At 37.8% G+C, this 15,338-nt stretch overlaps 1 protein-coding gene across 1 annotated transcript; it reads right to left on the minus strand.

The window, feature by feature from the left end:
- Positions 1–105: 105 nt before the first annotated feature.
- Positions 106–15,201, minus strand: LOC137406308 (CBY1-interacting BAR domain-containing protein 1-A-like). Its single transcript, XM_068092863.1, has 9 exons — positions 15,027–15,201; positions 13,110–13,225; positions 7,727–7,851; positions 7,113–7,181; positions 6,167–6,268; positions 3,794–3,904; positions 3,027–3,140; positions 1,741–2,016; positions 106–533 (listed from the first exon to the last, which is right to left on the minus strand). The coding sequence occupies exons 1-9, from the start codon at positions 15,089–15,091 to the stop codon at positions 426–428; spliced, it is 1,086 nt and encodes a 361-aa protein (XP_067948964.1). The 5' UTR covers positions 15,092–15,201; the 3' UTR covers positions 106–425.
- Positions 15,202–15,338: the final 137 nt, after the last annotated feature.

Genomic DNA, 15,338 nt, shown 5'->3' on the forward strand with positions numbered 1-15,338 from the left:
ATTTGAAACCAGCTCATAGAGATGAAAAACAAGCACAGGTGCTACTAACATGCGCTGATTGTACGTAGCAAGTGAGCAATGACGACCCCAGGCAGGTGGCTAATAGAGAGCTTCTATTAAAACAAGACCAAAGTGGCAGTTGACAGAAAAGGCAACACGTAATTACTAAAACCATAAAACAAAAGCGCACACAGCAAACTCGAATAAGTAAGAAAGTGACAGTAATCCGTGAATTTATAATTCTCAGAGAAAAATACGAACTAAATGCAACAGGATCTATATAAATGGACGGGTTTGACTGTGGGCAACAAGCCTAGAACCACAGACTTATTTCCTGAGAGGCACATGCTAAGATAGGAAGTGAAAAAGTAATGCAGTGTTGCTGTGAAGATAGAGTTTTCAAACAAAACCAATTCCTAGTGAATCTATTTTCTCCTTTTATCGATGGTTGCGTAGGTTGGTGATGCATCCTCTAGTTCAGATCCAGATTCAGAGTCTGATACATCATCAGAATCGCTTACATAATCGTTGACCTATAGGAGAATTGTAGAAATATTAGACATAGGAATCCTAGATATAGACAACTTGGAAATAAACGTAAGAATCTTTGAGATAGGACATAGGAATCCTAGACATAGGGAACTTGGTAGTAGATGTAAGATTCTTAGAGATAGGACATAGGCATCCTAGACATAGACATCAAGGTGATAGCTACATAGTATGAATAGACAATCAACTACCTACTATTATTTTCACATTGTCTAACATCTATTGTGACTAGCCATAGGATATCTATTAAAGTCTATAGAAATGACATTACGAAGCGTATAGAGTGAGTCTTTGACCCCTTATAGAAGTCGCATGATCTAAGGCTTCTAAGCAATGCAATTATAACACGTTCTGATGACCACCCACCAATGCGGCTAGTGCTCTATTGTAAATGTGGTAATATCAAAGGCTGGCAGCTGAAAAATCTGATCACTTTTGAGTTCTTCATATCGCTTGTAAAAATGCACAGACATTAATGCATATCAAATATTGCATATACAGAGCATGAACTGAGCTAAATCACGTCGACTGTGTGCAAGCGATTTACTAATGAACTACAGGTATTAAAGATGCTGTTTGCATACATAAGAACTTGTCTTCTCCTGTCTGAGGTTATGGATTCTGAATAATGAAGGAAAGTCCCTGTGAAAGTCAAATACTGATATTATACTTGGACTAAACTTAAAGGAAATAAATAATGTCGAAACAACAAAAAAAGGTTACTGTATGTATAATTCCAAAATGTTTAAACTTCAATTATTTATGATATCATAGGACATAATAATTGAAGGTAATTAAAAACAATTAAATAACAGTCAATTTGTAAGAGCAGACAATACTGTAACAAATATCTTAAAAAGGGCCTTACAAACATCAATTAGCTGTTTGTAGAATGTGGCTTACCTAAAATGATGAGATCAGGTTCATTCGCTGAAATTAGTTGAAATTGTTCTACTACACAAGATACAAAGAGAAGACGACCCATTAGTATATCTGGTAGAATTGTTTTCAAGCATGACTAGATACGTATTAACATTGTTATAAGATGTTATTGCGGATGGTACAGTTGTACTAACTATTATATAACGATGTTAATACGCTGTTATATAATGTTAATGTAATAAGTGACCTTGTAGTATAAAGAGTTACATGTATTTCCAAACAATGAGAATGCATCAAACCAATTCTCACCCTCATGGAAGGCTTGGCAGGTGATGCTTTGTGAGCAGGTGATTGTTTGCTGCTAGCGGTTGGTCTCGCTCCTTGGGCAGTAAACATATCTATCTTACTAGTAGGTGTCGACTTAGATATAGTCGGTTTAGGAGTCGCTGACCTACTGCCTCCGGATCTCAGGCCTTGCTCTGATCTCTGTGAAGTTAAGGACTGATGGGACCCTCTGCCACCCACACTTCTAATCATCTGCTGCCGCTCAATCGCACTCGTAGGGTGTAGAATGTTTCTAAACTCCTATAGACATAAGAGGCATGCTTACAGTTTGTGAAAGCCTTTGAATTGAGAAGTTGCTGTGCAATTCTTTATTTGGTTTGGGATATTGAGCAAGGACAGTAGTATTGGCTGACTTATGCAACATGTCAAAAGCATTTTAATTTATAAATATACAGAGCATTCTCGACTTACGACATTGATTCATTCTCACGATGCGGCATAACCCAAAATTCAACATAAGTCAAACATAAATAAATTACTTTATATATGGTGTAAACTATTGTACTATAATAAAATGTAACAAATAATATAAAAAATTAATTTATTAGAACGAGAGGAAACACTCCTATACCGCATGAACTAAAGTAAATTTTAATAAGATGATGCACCCAACCAAAATGGCATTTTACTGAAACTAATTAACATAGCCACAACAAAGGGTATTAGTTTGCTGCATACTATACGCTAGTTTGCAATGGTTTACACTGCTTCCGACTCACATGACATAAGACGGAATGGTGCTTAATATGATTTTTTGTATTTTTAAGAACTCGCGTTCGTAATCTCGCTACAGCGTAAACCAAAACCGTCATAACCCGGGGAATCTCTATATTAGATAATTTATAATAATCAAATTAGAACAGAAAGCTTAGAACTTTGTGCAAGAAGGTCACTCATTAAACAAACAGCTTTAAAAAAGCATTTAAAATACAGAAGTAAAAAACTCATAGAGTAATCCGTGGAAAAATTGATTCATAGATCACTCTATTATATTGGCTTTACTATAGTTCATCGTTCAAGAAACTTTACAAGGAATAGAATTATCTTATTACTCAATCACTGATTGTAAATATAATGAACAACCCAGGCAGCATGTACAATGACAACAAGCAACATGGCCCTAGAATACAGCTGTATGTCACATATACAACAAGCAACATGATCCTAGAATGCAACTGTATGTCTGTCACGTGTAAAACCTATACAACAACTAGTCACAGCCTCAAAATATAGTCGGATATCACTGTTACCTCTAAGTCCACCTCGGGGTCCATCACCGCAAGACTTTTGTATGATTTAGTTAGTGATTCGAGGCACTTGGCATGGTAGGACATGTGAATCCTAATGTAGTTACCCAGGGTATTCTGAAACACGAGAAGCACATGTGGTAGAGTATAAAGTTTTCTAATTACAGATAAAATTATTCGGTTTATACAATTACTGTCAGAGCTTCATTTAGATGAGAAGCATTTTAACAAGAGCACTTTCTGTCAGCACATTCAATCTTGACAAACAAGAGTCATCAAAGCCACATAAATAAATCCCAAAATATGTGTGTCTGACTATTACCAAGTTGCCATATAATGATAGCATAGTGAGTCATACTCTACTCTATACTGCGCTGCAATGCCAACATGGAAACAGCTGTGTCGCTCTCATTCTGTCACGATTCAGTGTCACTGTTTAGAAGTAAAATACCCATGTGATGTGCCATCTTTGCATCATAGAAATGGCCTTACTGACCAATGACGGTCTCACCTGAGCGTGTACGTAGGTTTTACTGTCCTGTTATTTTATATGCAGACATAGGCCTTGCCTTGAAGTGTCACACAACCATCGCTCTATTATAATGCCGCGATACTACTACGAAACGATATTTGCGTGTTGGCCCAGCGTAGCACTTCCGCAACGACACACCCAGGTGTCACTATACTAGCACTTTATGGAATCTGAGTATATTTTACATTTATCCGTAGAGGTACGTACACACTTATGTAATCATGGAAAAAATTCTTACCTTGAGGTCAGTGAGTTTTTTCTCCTCGAATGTGTCAATGGCTTCCTCGAGTGCCTTGGCACTCCTTGAAGCATGCACCTGTGCTTTGTGCAGCTCAGTTTCAGCTTGGTTCTAAAAATAATTGACAACTTTATGTCTGACAGTTTACATGTCAGAGTTGGATTCTCTTTGACTTAGAGCTTATGTGATAGTCAGAGGCAAATTAATAGTTATCAGTAATACTATAAACAGAAACAAATTTTAAACTATCAAAAACTAGCGATAAGCCATGCGTTGTGCATGATTTTTCCATTTTCATTCCGATAGTCTGCAGGTGGGTGTTTAAGAGGCTGAATTTCAGGAACTAGACAGAGTTTTGAAACCAAATAATTTAGCGACCTGGCGGAAGGCTTGGAGTGCATAAGTGTGAAGTTTCGATGAAATCAGCTAATAAATGTGGAAATGCATAACATTTACCTGGACTTACAGACAGACACACACACTGACAAAGTGAGGTTAGATAAAGATAGATGAAACATATCTATTAGATAAAGAATGTCTGCAGATAGAGAAGAGTTTTCAGTCAAGAAAGCACAAGTACAAAGAGACGTGACATCATTGATCAATGCTCGCAGTTTCGCGTGTCGGTTTGATTGCAGGCCCCTGCTATGTGGAATATCTGCCATGAGAGTCTGTTTGTCTGTCTGTGGTCACGGTTGGGTGTTGGGAAAAAATTGCATCATACAGGATGTAGATATAGTCATCACACCTGACGATCTCTCTCACGAGAGACTAGACTGTCTGTGTACTAGTCTACTGTAATAAGTTATATTGCAATATTTTCATAAACAAGGATTTAAAAATAAGATAAAAAACAAGGGTTGATAAAATCCAGACTCAATATCATTACAATGCAGATCTATCTTGCGCTCAACTCCCACCGAAGCCCTGTGCACCACATGCACGCGAGAGAAGAGTAATAAGAACATACTAACTATGGTTTATTTAACGGGCAAAAGCATGTCCACTTCAAGCAATACCGGGTTTATTTAACGGGTACATGCTAATTGAGCAATACCGGGCTCAATTATCAATATTAGAACATTAATATGAATGTGCCACAATCTATCTGATTATAAACAGGAGAGTCAGGATTCGCATGCCTTAAACCATAACTGTCACGAACAACTTTTATTGTATTTTCTAGGTAAATCAGACACGCTGATTCCGATTTTGTACTCAAAATAAAGATTAGTCCACTAACCTTCAAAGTCATTTAGGCTTTTTTAAAGCGTTTCAATATCCGTTTCGAAAACAACACAATCGGCATTACAAGCTCCGCCCATAAATAAGTGACGAAACCTAGCTTTTTCAGAAAAGGAAGTTAGGAAAGTTTAGCCCGATTTAGAATAATAGAGATGGGTGTCTTAAAACCCATTATTATCTAAATCCAGCCTGTAAAATAATTTCAGTTTTTTATGAAAGGGATATAAACTATTTAAAATTGCTCGCAGCTTGTTACATGACGTTTAAATGGGCTGGACGCCGAGAAAAATGAGCTCAAAAAGCGCGGTTTTATCACAAGCTAGCGTTGTTATCGCGCTTTTTAAATATGCAATGCTACATAGCTTATCTACCTTTCAGAAAAGACTGTTATTATTTTTAAAGCTGGATTTAGATATTAATAGATTTTAAAACACCCATCTCTATTATTCTAAATCGGTCTAAACACCTCTACGTAACTTCTGTTCCTAAAAAGCTAGGTTACGTCAAGTATTTATGGGCGGAGCTTGTTATGCCGATCGTGTTGTTTTCGAGACCGATATTAAAACGCTATAAAAAATCCTTTATTACTCTGAAAGTTAGTGGCCTAATCTTTATTTTGATTACAAAATCGGAATCAGCATGTCTGATTTACCTAGTAAATACGATAAAAGTTGTTCGTGGCAGTTATGGTTTAAGGACAATGTACTCAATTAACTCATTCATGGATTGATGTCATGAAAGCAATTTGCATTGAAACTGAAAGAAATTTTGCTAATGCTAGTACTCTCTAGTATGTGTAATAGAACAAACAGCCATGACACATTTATGAATAATTCAAGAAAACTTTTTAGAAAACAGCTAAGTTTTATTCTTGTTAGTTTTCTGATCAGCCTCTGCCAGCCAGCACAAAATATTGAGAGAAAACGATAGTGCTGACCCTTCCACTGTAAATTTGTAACAGAAAAGTATGGAACAGAGTGTAGACTTAAATGGCTCGGTGGTCATCCAACATTGCGCGGGATTTATCGTTTATTTTGTGTTAGACAAGAATATAGCAGCAACAGTCGAGAAAGAAGCGGTAATGCTCATCACGGAACACATTGTTTAAGAAATCATATGTATCCAAACCAGCTTATGTCTGTCACTCGGGTTCCTCTCTCTCATTGTATCTACCGCCTTCTTGCTTTTCTGCTCCTTGTCATAAGCATTGAACGCACTCTGTATTTCCTCCTGAATGGAAAACAGTAGAAACATAGTCCTGTCACATTTCAGGGTCGTAGAAGAAGTCAGCGACAACGAAAGAGTAAATTTGTATTCCAAGAACTATGTTTGACCTCATAGTGATGACAAACCACGCAAATGACTTCACACAAATTAAATTAAAAAGCTTAGAGTATTCTAAACAGAACTTCACGATATGGCAACTTAATCATTTGGTGGCGATTTTAAGGAAGATGATTTGAAAATAGCTACAATTTAAAGAGATATTGCCAATTGTATAAACGACATAATAATGTAATGGCGATTTATCTCACACCTGACAATTTTCAGAGTGAAAGATACTGGAACTAAAATGCTCGAGCCTTCTAATCTTATAATAAGCTCATTCTATAGCCTTCCACGCGCACGACCATTCATGAAATTAATGTATCTAATCGTCACAAATGCAAAACAGTTTTTAAGTTAAAATACACAAAAAATATTAGCAAAAAATTTTTTTTTTGAAAAAAAGAATGTTTTTTAGATAATAATAATAATATTCGCAATATTGAATCATCTGGTGATTTTTGGAAGCTCTGATTTTAAAGAAAGATTCCATAAAGAACTACAATAGCACTAGCTGACTGAGTCATAGATATCATAATACGAAGGCGTTTAATAATGTCGAGACAACTCCAAATTGTGCCCAATTAAATACAAAGAATAGTACAGCTTACTCCTATACATGTACACTAAGGTCAACTTAACTAATGGAACGTGCTACCAACCTACATGTACATGTATAAACCTGCCATTAAGCCCAAAACTTAAACTTTGAGATCTATCTCTGTACTATTAATAAAGTGTGGAATACCCGAGAGTTCTTGATGACGTCATCAAATATCATAAGAGGTTCGACCACATGACTCTCCAGTCTTTTGACCTAAATAAAAGTTGGTAAAAACTGTTAAAAATCCAGAGAGAAGTTTATGACAATAGTTAGGACTACATGGACTAGCTTCATTTTGAGGTCAATCAGCTAGTTGATTCAAAAGGTAATGTTAGAGGTAGTTTACTTTTCCATTTTATTTAAAGTAAATTGGTAGCCTTTGGAGTATTAGCAATCTCTTAATATTTAGTTGGCTAGTCCTTATTGTCAATCGAAAGATAGAATAACATGGGTGGCTAATAAATAAATCATAGTTCTTGAGAATACTTTTAGTGGCATACAGAGTGTCTACAAAACTTGCTTCTCAAATATGTGCAGTATGTACGGTCTGAGATAATAAAGAAAGTGAGCTCATGCCATAAATGACAACGAACACGGTAAAATTCGTAGGTGGTCCCATGATTAAAAACCGCCTCTGTGACAGTCCAGTTAATTGAAAACCTGAAACAGCTGATGATGTTGAGATAAACGCTGCATGATAGTTCAGGCATTAGTCTTCCATTGCACCTGAACAGAGTATAAGTAATGTGTGTACTCACCAAGCAGTCCTGATAGTCGCCGCAGCAGGCCAGATCTTTTGAGACTTGTTCAACAGCTGCCTTGCTTGAACTGTTGTAGCTAACTTGCTCAGAATATTCCATAAGATGTCTGCACAACTCATCTTCTGTAAACACAAGAGACGGAAGAACTCAGACTAAAATCAAAACGAGGCAAGAGGAATTAGAAAAGAAAAAAACGTCTTTCGCATCACATTTTTTAAAACTAACTAGAATTAAGCCCGGCAATGTCCAGGGTTTATTTCATGTTTAATCAGATAGTCCACAGAAAAGTGTCTGCAGGTAAGTGTTAAGAAGCTGGTTATCAAAAACTAGACAAATTGTAAAACCAAAGATTTTTAGCTTCCTGACAAAAGGCACAAAGCTAATGCGCATAAAATTTCAATGAAATTAGCCAAAAAATATGGAAATGCAAAGAGTATACAAACACGCAAACACTATGACATCGTCAGATTTATTAATGGAAATTATCTAAAAAAACTTGATATTAATCCATCTTAATTACTCAATAAGACTCCTAGATTTATGCGCATCCTTGAAATCATTCTTATCTTGCAGTTTTCACAGTATACCGACTGTGCTATATTCGTGTTATGTTACACTGCATTGTATAATACTAGGAGTTGTGTACCTCCGGGTTTTGGGTTAAAGGACGTCAAATAAATATAGACAGTTGCGCTCGTTACAACGGTAATGGCTACTTCTTTATTATCAGTGTTCACGTGCAGAATAAATAATCTCCTACCATCTAACTAGTAACAACTACACATGGTGGCAGCGGTGTTTGTATCATGTCTGACGAAGAGGGGGAAGCCGGTGATGCCGATGAACAAACGGTGGAGCCATTAAGAGTGCATTATTCTGCACCCAAGCTGTATCCACCTGACAAATTTGACTTTGCCGAACCTGCCGGTTGGACGAGATGGTATAGTAGATGGAGGAGGTATAGAGAAGCGAGTGGTTTGGATACTAGACCTCAGCGTGAACAGATTAACACTCTTATTTATACGTTAGGGGAGCAAGCAGAGGATGTAGTGCTTAGCCGTGGAATAGAAGAAACTGACTACGATTCTGTGATCGATGCATTCAATCAATACTTCGGAGTTAGGAGAAATCTCATTGTTGAGAGAGCTAAATTCAACAAACTGACACAAGGTAGTGATTCTATAGATGTGTTTATTCACAATCTATATCGCCAAGCCGAGTTTTGTGACTATAGAGATCTACGGGAAGAGCTAATACGTGACAGATTAGTAGTGGGCGTTACTGAAGACAAGTTGAGTGAAAAACTACAAGCCGATGCAGATCTGACGCTAGATGACGCAGTGATGATAGCTAGACGCTTTGAATCAGCTAAACAAGCACAGTCAGTAGTCAGGGGATCAGCTGTAGATGTACATGCCAACAAATTCAGTTCACAACAGCCACAACATAGCCGAAAGAATGACACATCTAGCTCAAACCGAAACTCTTACTTAAAAGGACACAAATCATCGAATACTGGTAATATTAGACACAGGCCGACAACCCAAGGACACGCCAATAGCTTTGACAACACTTCTGCAAATAATAGGGTTGCCTCATCTATCCCTAAAGACCGATGTAAACGCTGTGGAAAAGCCCCACATTCCAGAGACTCCTGCCCAGCTTTGAGATCTACTTGTACTGCATGTGGCAGGAGAGGTCATTGGAAGCAAATGTGCTTCTCTGGAAAATCTGTGACTGAAGTCGAGCTGTTTACTGGAGAAATCAAGAACAGCGATAGAAATGGTAGTAAACCATGGATGGCCAAACTAGCCATTGACATACAGGGACATACCAATACAGCAACATTTAAACTAGATTCTGGTGCTGCAGCAACTGTGTGTGGACCAAATGCTATATCCGCTCCATTGCAGCCCAATACTAAGAGACTAAGAGGTCCTGGTAACTTAGAAATACCTTGTATTGGTCAAACTGATGCAATTCTTATATATGGTAACAAATCTATATCAGAAACAATTTACGTTGTGCGTAATCAAGATGTGAACCTATTGAGCAAATCTGCATGTCAAAGTCTTGGTTTGCTTGCCTGTAATGTTGATAATGTTGATGATTTTGCAAATGGTGTTGATAATTTTGTTGATAAAAGACTTTTTCAGGGTCTAGGAGCTGTAAAGACTGAATGTGAGATCAGACTGACTGACGATGCCAAGCCGTACAGTATATTCGTGCCACGAGCCGTACCCTTTCCATTACTTGACAAAACTAAGTTCGAGTTGGAGCGTATGAAATCTTTAGGCGTTATTGTAGAAGCGAAACAGCCTACGGAATGGTGTGCACCGATGGTCGTTGTACCTAAACAGGACAGTGTTCGTATCTGTACAGACTTTACACAGCTAAATAAGTACGTACGACGTGAAGTTTTTCCCATGGCAACCGTCGAGGACAGTCTGTCAAAACTTAATGGTGGTCACATATTTTCAAAACTAGATGCCAACTGTGGATTTTGGCAAATACCATTGTCTGCCAAATCCCAACATCTCACCACTTTCTTGACACCATTTGGACGTTTTTACTACCGTAAATTGCCATTTGGACTAAAATCAGCTCCAGAGATATTCTGCAGAGAAATGACAAAAATATTAGAAGGCATCGCAGGTGTCGTAGTACATATGGATGATGTATTAGTGATGGGTAAGGACGAGAGAGAGCATAACTCCCGTTTATCGCAAGTGCTACGCCGCATGCACGACGCAGGTCTGACGTTAAATCATGCCAAGTGTGCTCTAAAGAAAACGTCGGTAGAGTATTTAGGGTATCGCATTGACGCTAGTGGTATTCACGCAGGTGAAAGAATATCTGCATTGCTTGACTTTCCGACACCAACGTTTGTACGTGATGTTAGGAGCTTCCTAGGCATAGTCAACCAATATGGCAAGTTTAGTTCTGCTGTAGCGCATATCAGCCAACCGCTCCGAGAGCTCTTGTGCAAAAAGAGTTGTTGGATATGGAATGATTCCCAGCAAAAAGCGTTTGATCGTCTCAAAGAGGAGTTTAAATCTACACCGGTTCTTGCCCCGTATGACCCAAATAAAGAGACATATTTGTCAACGGATGCGTCCGACTACGGGTTAGGAGCTGTTTTGAGTCAGAAACAGTCAGATGGCACCCGTCGACTAGTAGCTGCCGCAAGCCGATCTCTGTCCGAAACTGAGCGTAAATATGCCGTAATAGAGAAGGAGGCATTGGGAGTTACTTGGGCCGCAGAAAGGTTTGCTCGATATATCATTGGTATACTTGACCTTACTATAGAGACCGACCACAAACCTTTAGTGTCACTGCTTGGAGATCAGGAAATCAGTAAACTGCCAGCTCGAATACAACGATTCAGGCTAAGACTAATACGTTTCAAATACCAGATAAAGCATATTCCCGGTAAGGAGAATGTTTCTGCTGATGCAGTGTCGAGATACCCGTGCGCCATTCCCACAGAGAATGATACTCTATTTGTAGAAGAAGTAGACATGTATTCTCGTCAAGCTATGCTCATGCCAAGCACAGATATGCGTGTCGAAAAGCTTAGGCTGTCTCAAGAAGCGGACGAAGTGATGTGCCAGGTCAAGAAGTACGGAAACTCTGGGTGGCCACACTATTTGTCCAGTATCGATTCCATAATCAAACCATACTTTGAAAGCAGAGGGTATATTACACTGTGCAATGATTTGTTGACTTATCAAAACCGCATAATTATTCCACAAACAGAACGTCTGGAAACTTTAGCCAACCTGCATGAAGGGCATTTAGGATTAAATAAATGTACCGAGAGAGCACGTCGATGCGTTTGGTGGCCAGACATGGCACGAGAGATAGAGGAAATGATTAAAAACTGCAGGGTATGTAAAGAGACCGCTCCTGTCACTAAAGAACCTTTACTACCTACAGCCACTCCTAGCCGACCATGGCAGATAGTAGGCACCGACTTATTTTATCACAATAGAAAGCCTTATCTACTCGTGACTGACTACTACTCTCGATACCCAGAGGTAGCCCTACTACCCAATGAAAGCAGCAAAAGTGTAATCAACCAGATGAAAAGCATTTTTGCCAGGCACGGAGTACCCGAAATGGTTCTGTCTGATAATGGACCACAATATTCTTCACAAGATTTTAGAGACTTTGCAAAAAAATACAAGTTTCAAAGTGTGACTTCATCGCCTATGTATCCCAGAGCCAACGGTGCTGCAGAACGAATGGTTAAGACTATAAAGTCCATACTTCAGAAATCTGGAGATTTGTACCTAGGACTTCTAGCTTATCGTACATTGCCGATACATGGAGGAAGATCGCCCGCTGAGTTGCTTATGAACCGTAGTCTTCGTACACAGGTTGCTCAAATTCACTATCACACAACCAGCCAGGTAGATCACAAAGCGTTCCAGTCTGTCAATGAGGAATACAAGGTGAAAATGAAAGAGCGACATGACCGATCACAACAGGTTAAAGAGTTGCCTATTCTACGAAAAGGTAGCCCCGTATTTGTACGTGATTTACAACGATATGGACAAGTGAAAGAGGTGTTACCTAACCGCACGTACATAGTATCTGCAGGTAGCAAGATTCGCCGAAACCGAACAGCACTTATTGACTCTCCGACCAATACTGACAATTCAATACCTGACAATCCGGATTCACACAGTTCTCTGTCAAGTTGTGCCCAAAGTATGGATAGCACGCCTACGACTTCGAGACCTCGTCGTACAATCAGACCGCCACGTCGACTGATTGAAGAATGCTAGGCATCGCCAGTCAGTCAGATTATGGCTTTTATATGTTATTCATTTTGTAGCTAGTTGCTTACAGTACTTAGTGCATTTCCCTTGCTAGTCATGTTAGTCATATCACTTTGTTACTCATGTTTGGTTTTACTCATTTTAAAGGCATCTGTTTTACTCATTGCTTCAAACATACTTAGGAAAGGAGATGTGCTATATTCGTGTTATGTTACACTGCATTGTATAATACTAGGAGTTGTGTACCTCCGGGTTTTGTGTTAAAGGACGTCAAATAAATATAGACAGTTGCGCTCGTTACAACGGTAATGGCTACTTCTTTATTATCAGTGTTCACGTGCAGAATAAATAATCTCCTACCATCTTACTAGTAACAACTACACACCGACCAATGAGAAAACAGATTGGGAGCAGGTGACACGCTTTTAACAACAAAAACCTGTTGTCTTTAATGTGCAAACACATGTGGAAAATAAAATTTCCAACGGCTGAATTTTACAAAACGTTAATGTAATGAATCTTCAAGTATTCAATGAATAGAAACAATAATAATGAAGGATAATAAGACAATGATGAGCAATTGGTAGTCTTACGCTTATCTCTCAGTTTTCCATTTTTTCTGGCGAGACCACCAAAGTCCTCACAAAGGCTGCCAAATGATTTTCCGACATGAGTAACTCTGTCTTTGATGAACTTTGATTTGTTAGCACTGCAATAAAGCAGTAAATCTATAACTTGAAGGCGTGAATACTTGATAAAAGAATAAAACCCGTCCGCCATATATTAGCTTTAGTAAGTAAGGGAGACAAATAAGAAGTGCTTTCAGCAGTATATAAGAATAAAGACAGTTTCGCGCAGAGAGTAAACAATTAAATGGCATTGATTGCAAAAACCTTTATAGAAAGTTTTATCTCAATCTGATGAATGTCAATATTTATTATAAAATCAGATAAGCAAATGTTTAGGCCGAAGCAAAAGCAGACTGTGCATGATGAATAATAATAATAGTCTTGTCAGAAGGAAGTCTACAAAGACTAGAGCCAGCTGAATTAGACTAAGAGTTGGTAATATAACAAAGTTAAAGATGAGAAGTTAGAATAGAAGATGTTAGCTATCAGATTCATTGAGGGTAGATAGAAGTAGTTTGAGAAAACAAAGAAGTCAAGGAGACGTAATGAAAAACTTACAAATCTTAAAATTTTTTACAACTATGGTGAGTCACACCAACAAGTTAACCACACCAATAGATGAGTCACATCAACGGGTGAGTCACATCATCGGGTGAACCACATTAACATGTGAACCACATCAAAGGGTGAGTCAAACCAACAGGTGAGTCACATAAGCAGCCGAACCACACCAACAGTTGAGTCACATCAACAGGTGAACCACACTAACAGGTGAGTCGCACTAACAGGTGCAATTGAATAGTTGAAAAAGGCTATTGGTTATTAGATTTGGACAAAAGACATTTGATGTTTAGCAGCCTACAGGAACGTCATCAAAACTGGCTTCATTTGACAACAGAAATTTTAAAGTAGTTTTGTTACATGAATGGTTCAATAGACTTTGCCAACAAATGTTAACAGAGAGGCAACAATATTATGCGGCAAATATAGGCATGTAAAAAGTTCACTTGTTTGCAATTAAAATGATAATTCAAGAAAGTGATGACTTATCCAGCTTTCTACTGTGTTCCATAAAGTTTTGAATAAAAATTCTGCAGTAAAACTGCAGTAAGGTAGTGCTGAACATTTCGCAAACAAGCAGACATGATGAGCATTTGACAAGTGCTATTACTGATGGCACTTTAGACATTTCTCATGAAAGATAGAAACAAGAAGTTGAAACAGAAAAAAGGAATGGACAGATGCAGAGGTAGAAGGAAAACTATGAGTTGCATGCTGCAAAATAATAAGACTTGGTACAAAAAGTTGATAATGTAAATATGAAAAAAACATAATGCATACAATGCGTAAGCCATAATGGGAGTTATAGTGTAAATTGATTCAAATAAAACAGACAAAGAAAATTAGTAGAAGAAGATGCAGAATAGACCAGCAGGCATAAGACATCAAGCTTAGTGCATTAAACAAATGAGTGTCTTTATGTGACTGATTAATAATCCTTAACAGGCTATAAAGGAACACCTGTGAAGGAAGGATTACAGTATTCCAAAAGCATTAAAAAATAACATGTACATAACAATTCTATTTCATATCTAACACAAGAAAGTCATACACATTATTGATTTTATATATGTATAGCAATAAAACGAGCATTTACGCTTCTATATTATAAACTTTTAAAATAGCACATACTCTAGTGATACCCACAAAATGGTTTAATGGTACTCTCATCTAGTCCAATTTAATACATATTTTTGATGATAATGCTAAAATTACTAATTTAGGTTGTTATATAAATATCAAATGCTACTACACAAAAAATAAAAAAGCTATTCCAAAATTGCTTAGCAAGACAATACGTAAGGCCAAAGGACAACAAACCTGGTTCGATTATCAAAGTCCATACTCAATGTATTAGAAGACCGGGTCGACATGTTAAGCGTCATAGTTAACTATATCATCAACGATATAATAAATTAAAAGAATACAAATCTAAATTCAATGTTTCAACCTCCAATCGAATCGATGCATTCACAATCACATTTCTTTTACTAAGGACGACACCAAAACAATGCAATGAATATTCTTGCCTTCTAGTAGAAATGTCATCTAGCGTACCCAAGTATTACTTTTGCAAGAAAGCCATAGACGTCTTGAGCAGCAAGAGATGTTAGTCAGTCAGTTTATAAATAG

This window comes from Watersipora subatra, chromosome 10, assembly GCF_963576615.1.
Source record: "Watersipora subatra chromosome 10, tzWatSuba1.1, whole genome shotgun sequence".
In the NCBI taxonomy this organism is placed as follows: Eukaryota; Metazoa; Bryozoa; class Gymnolaemata; order Cheilostomatida; family Watersiporidae; genus Watersipora; species Watersipora subatra.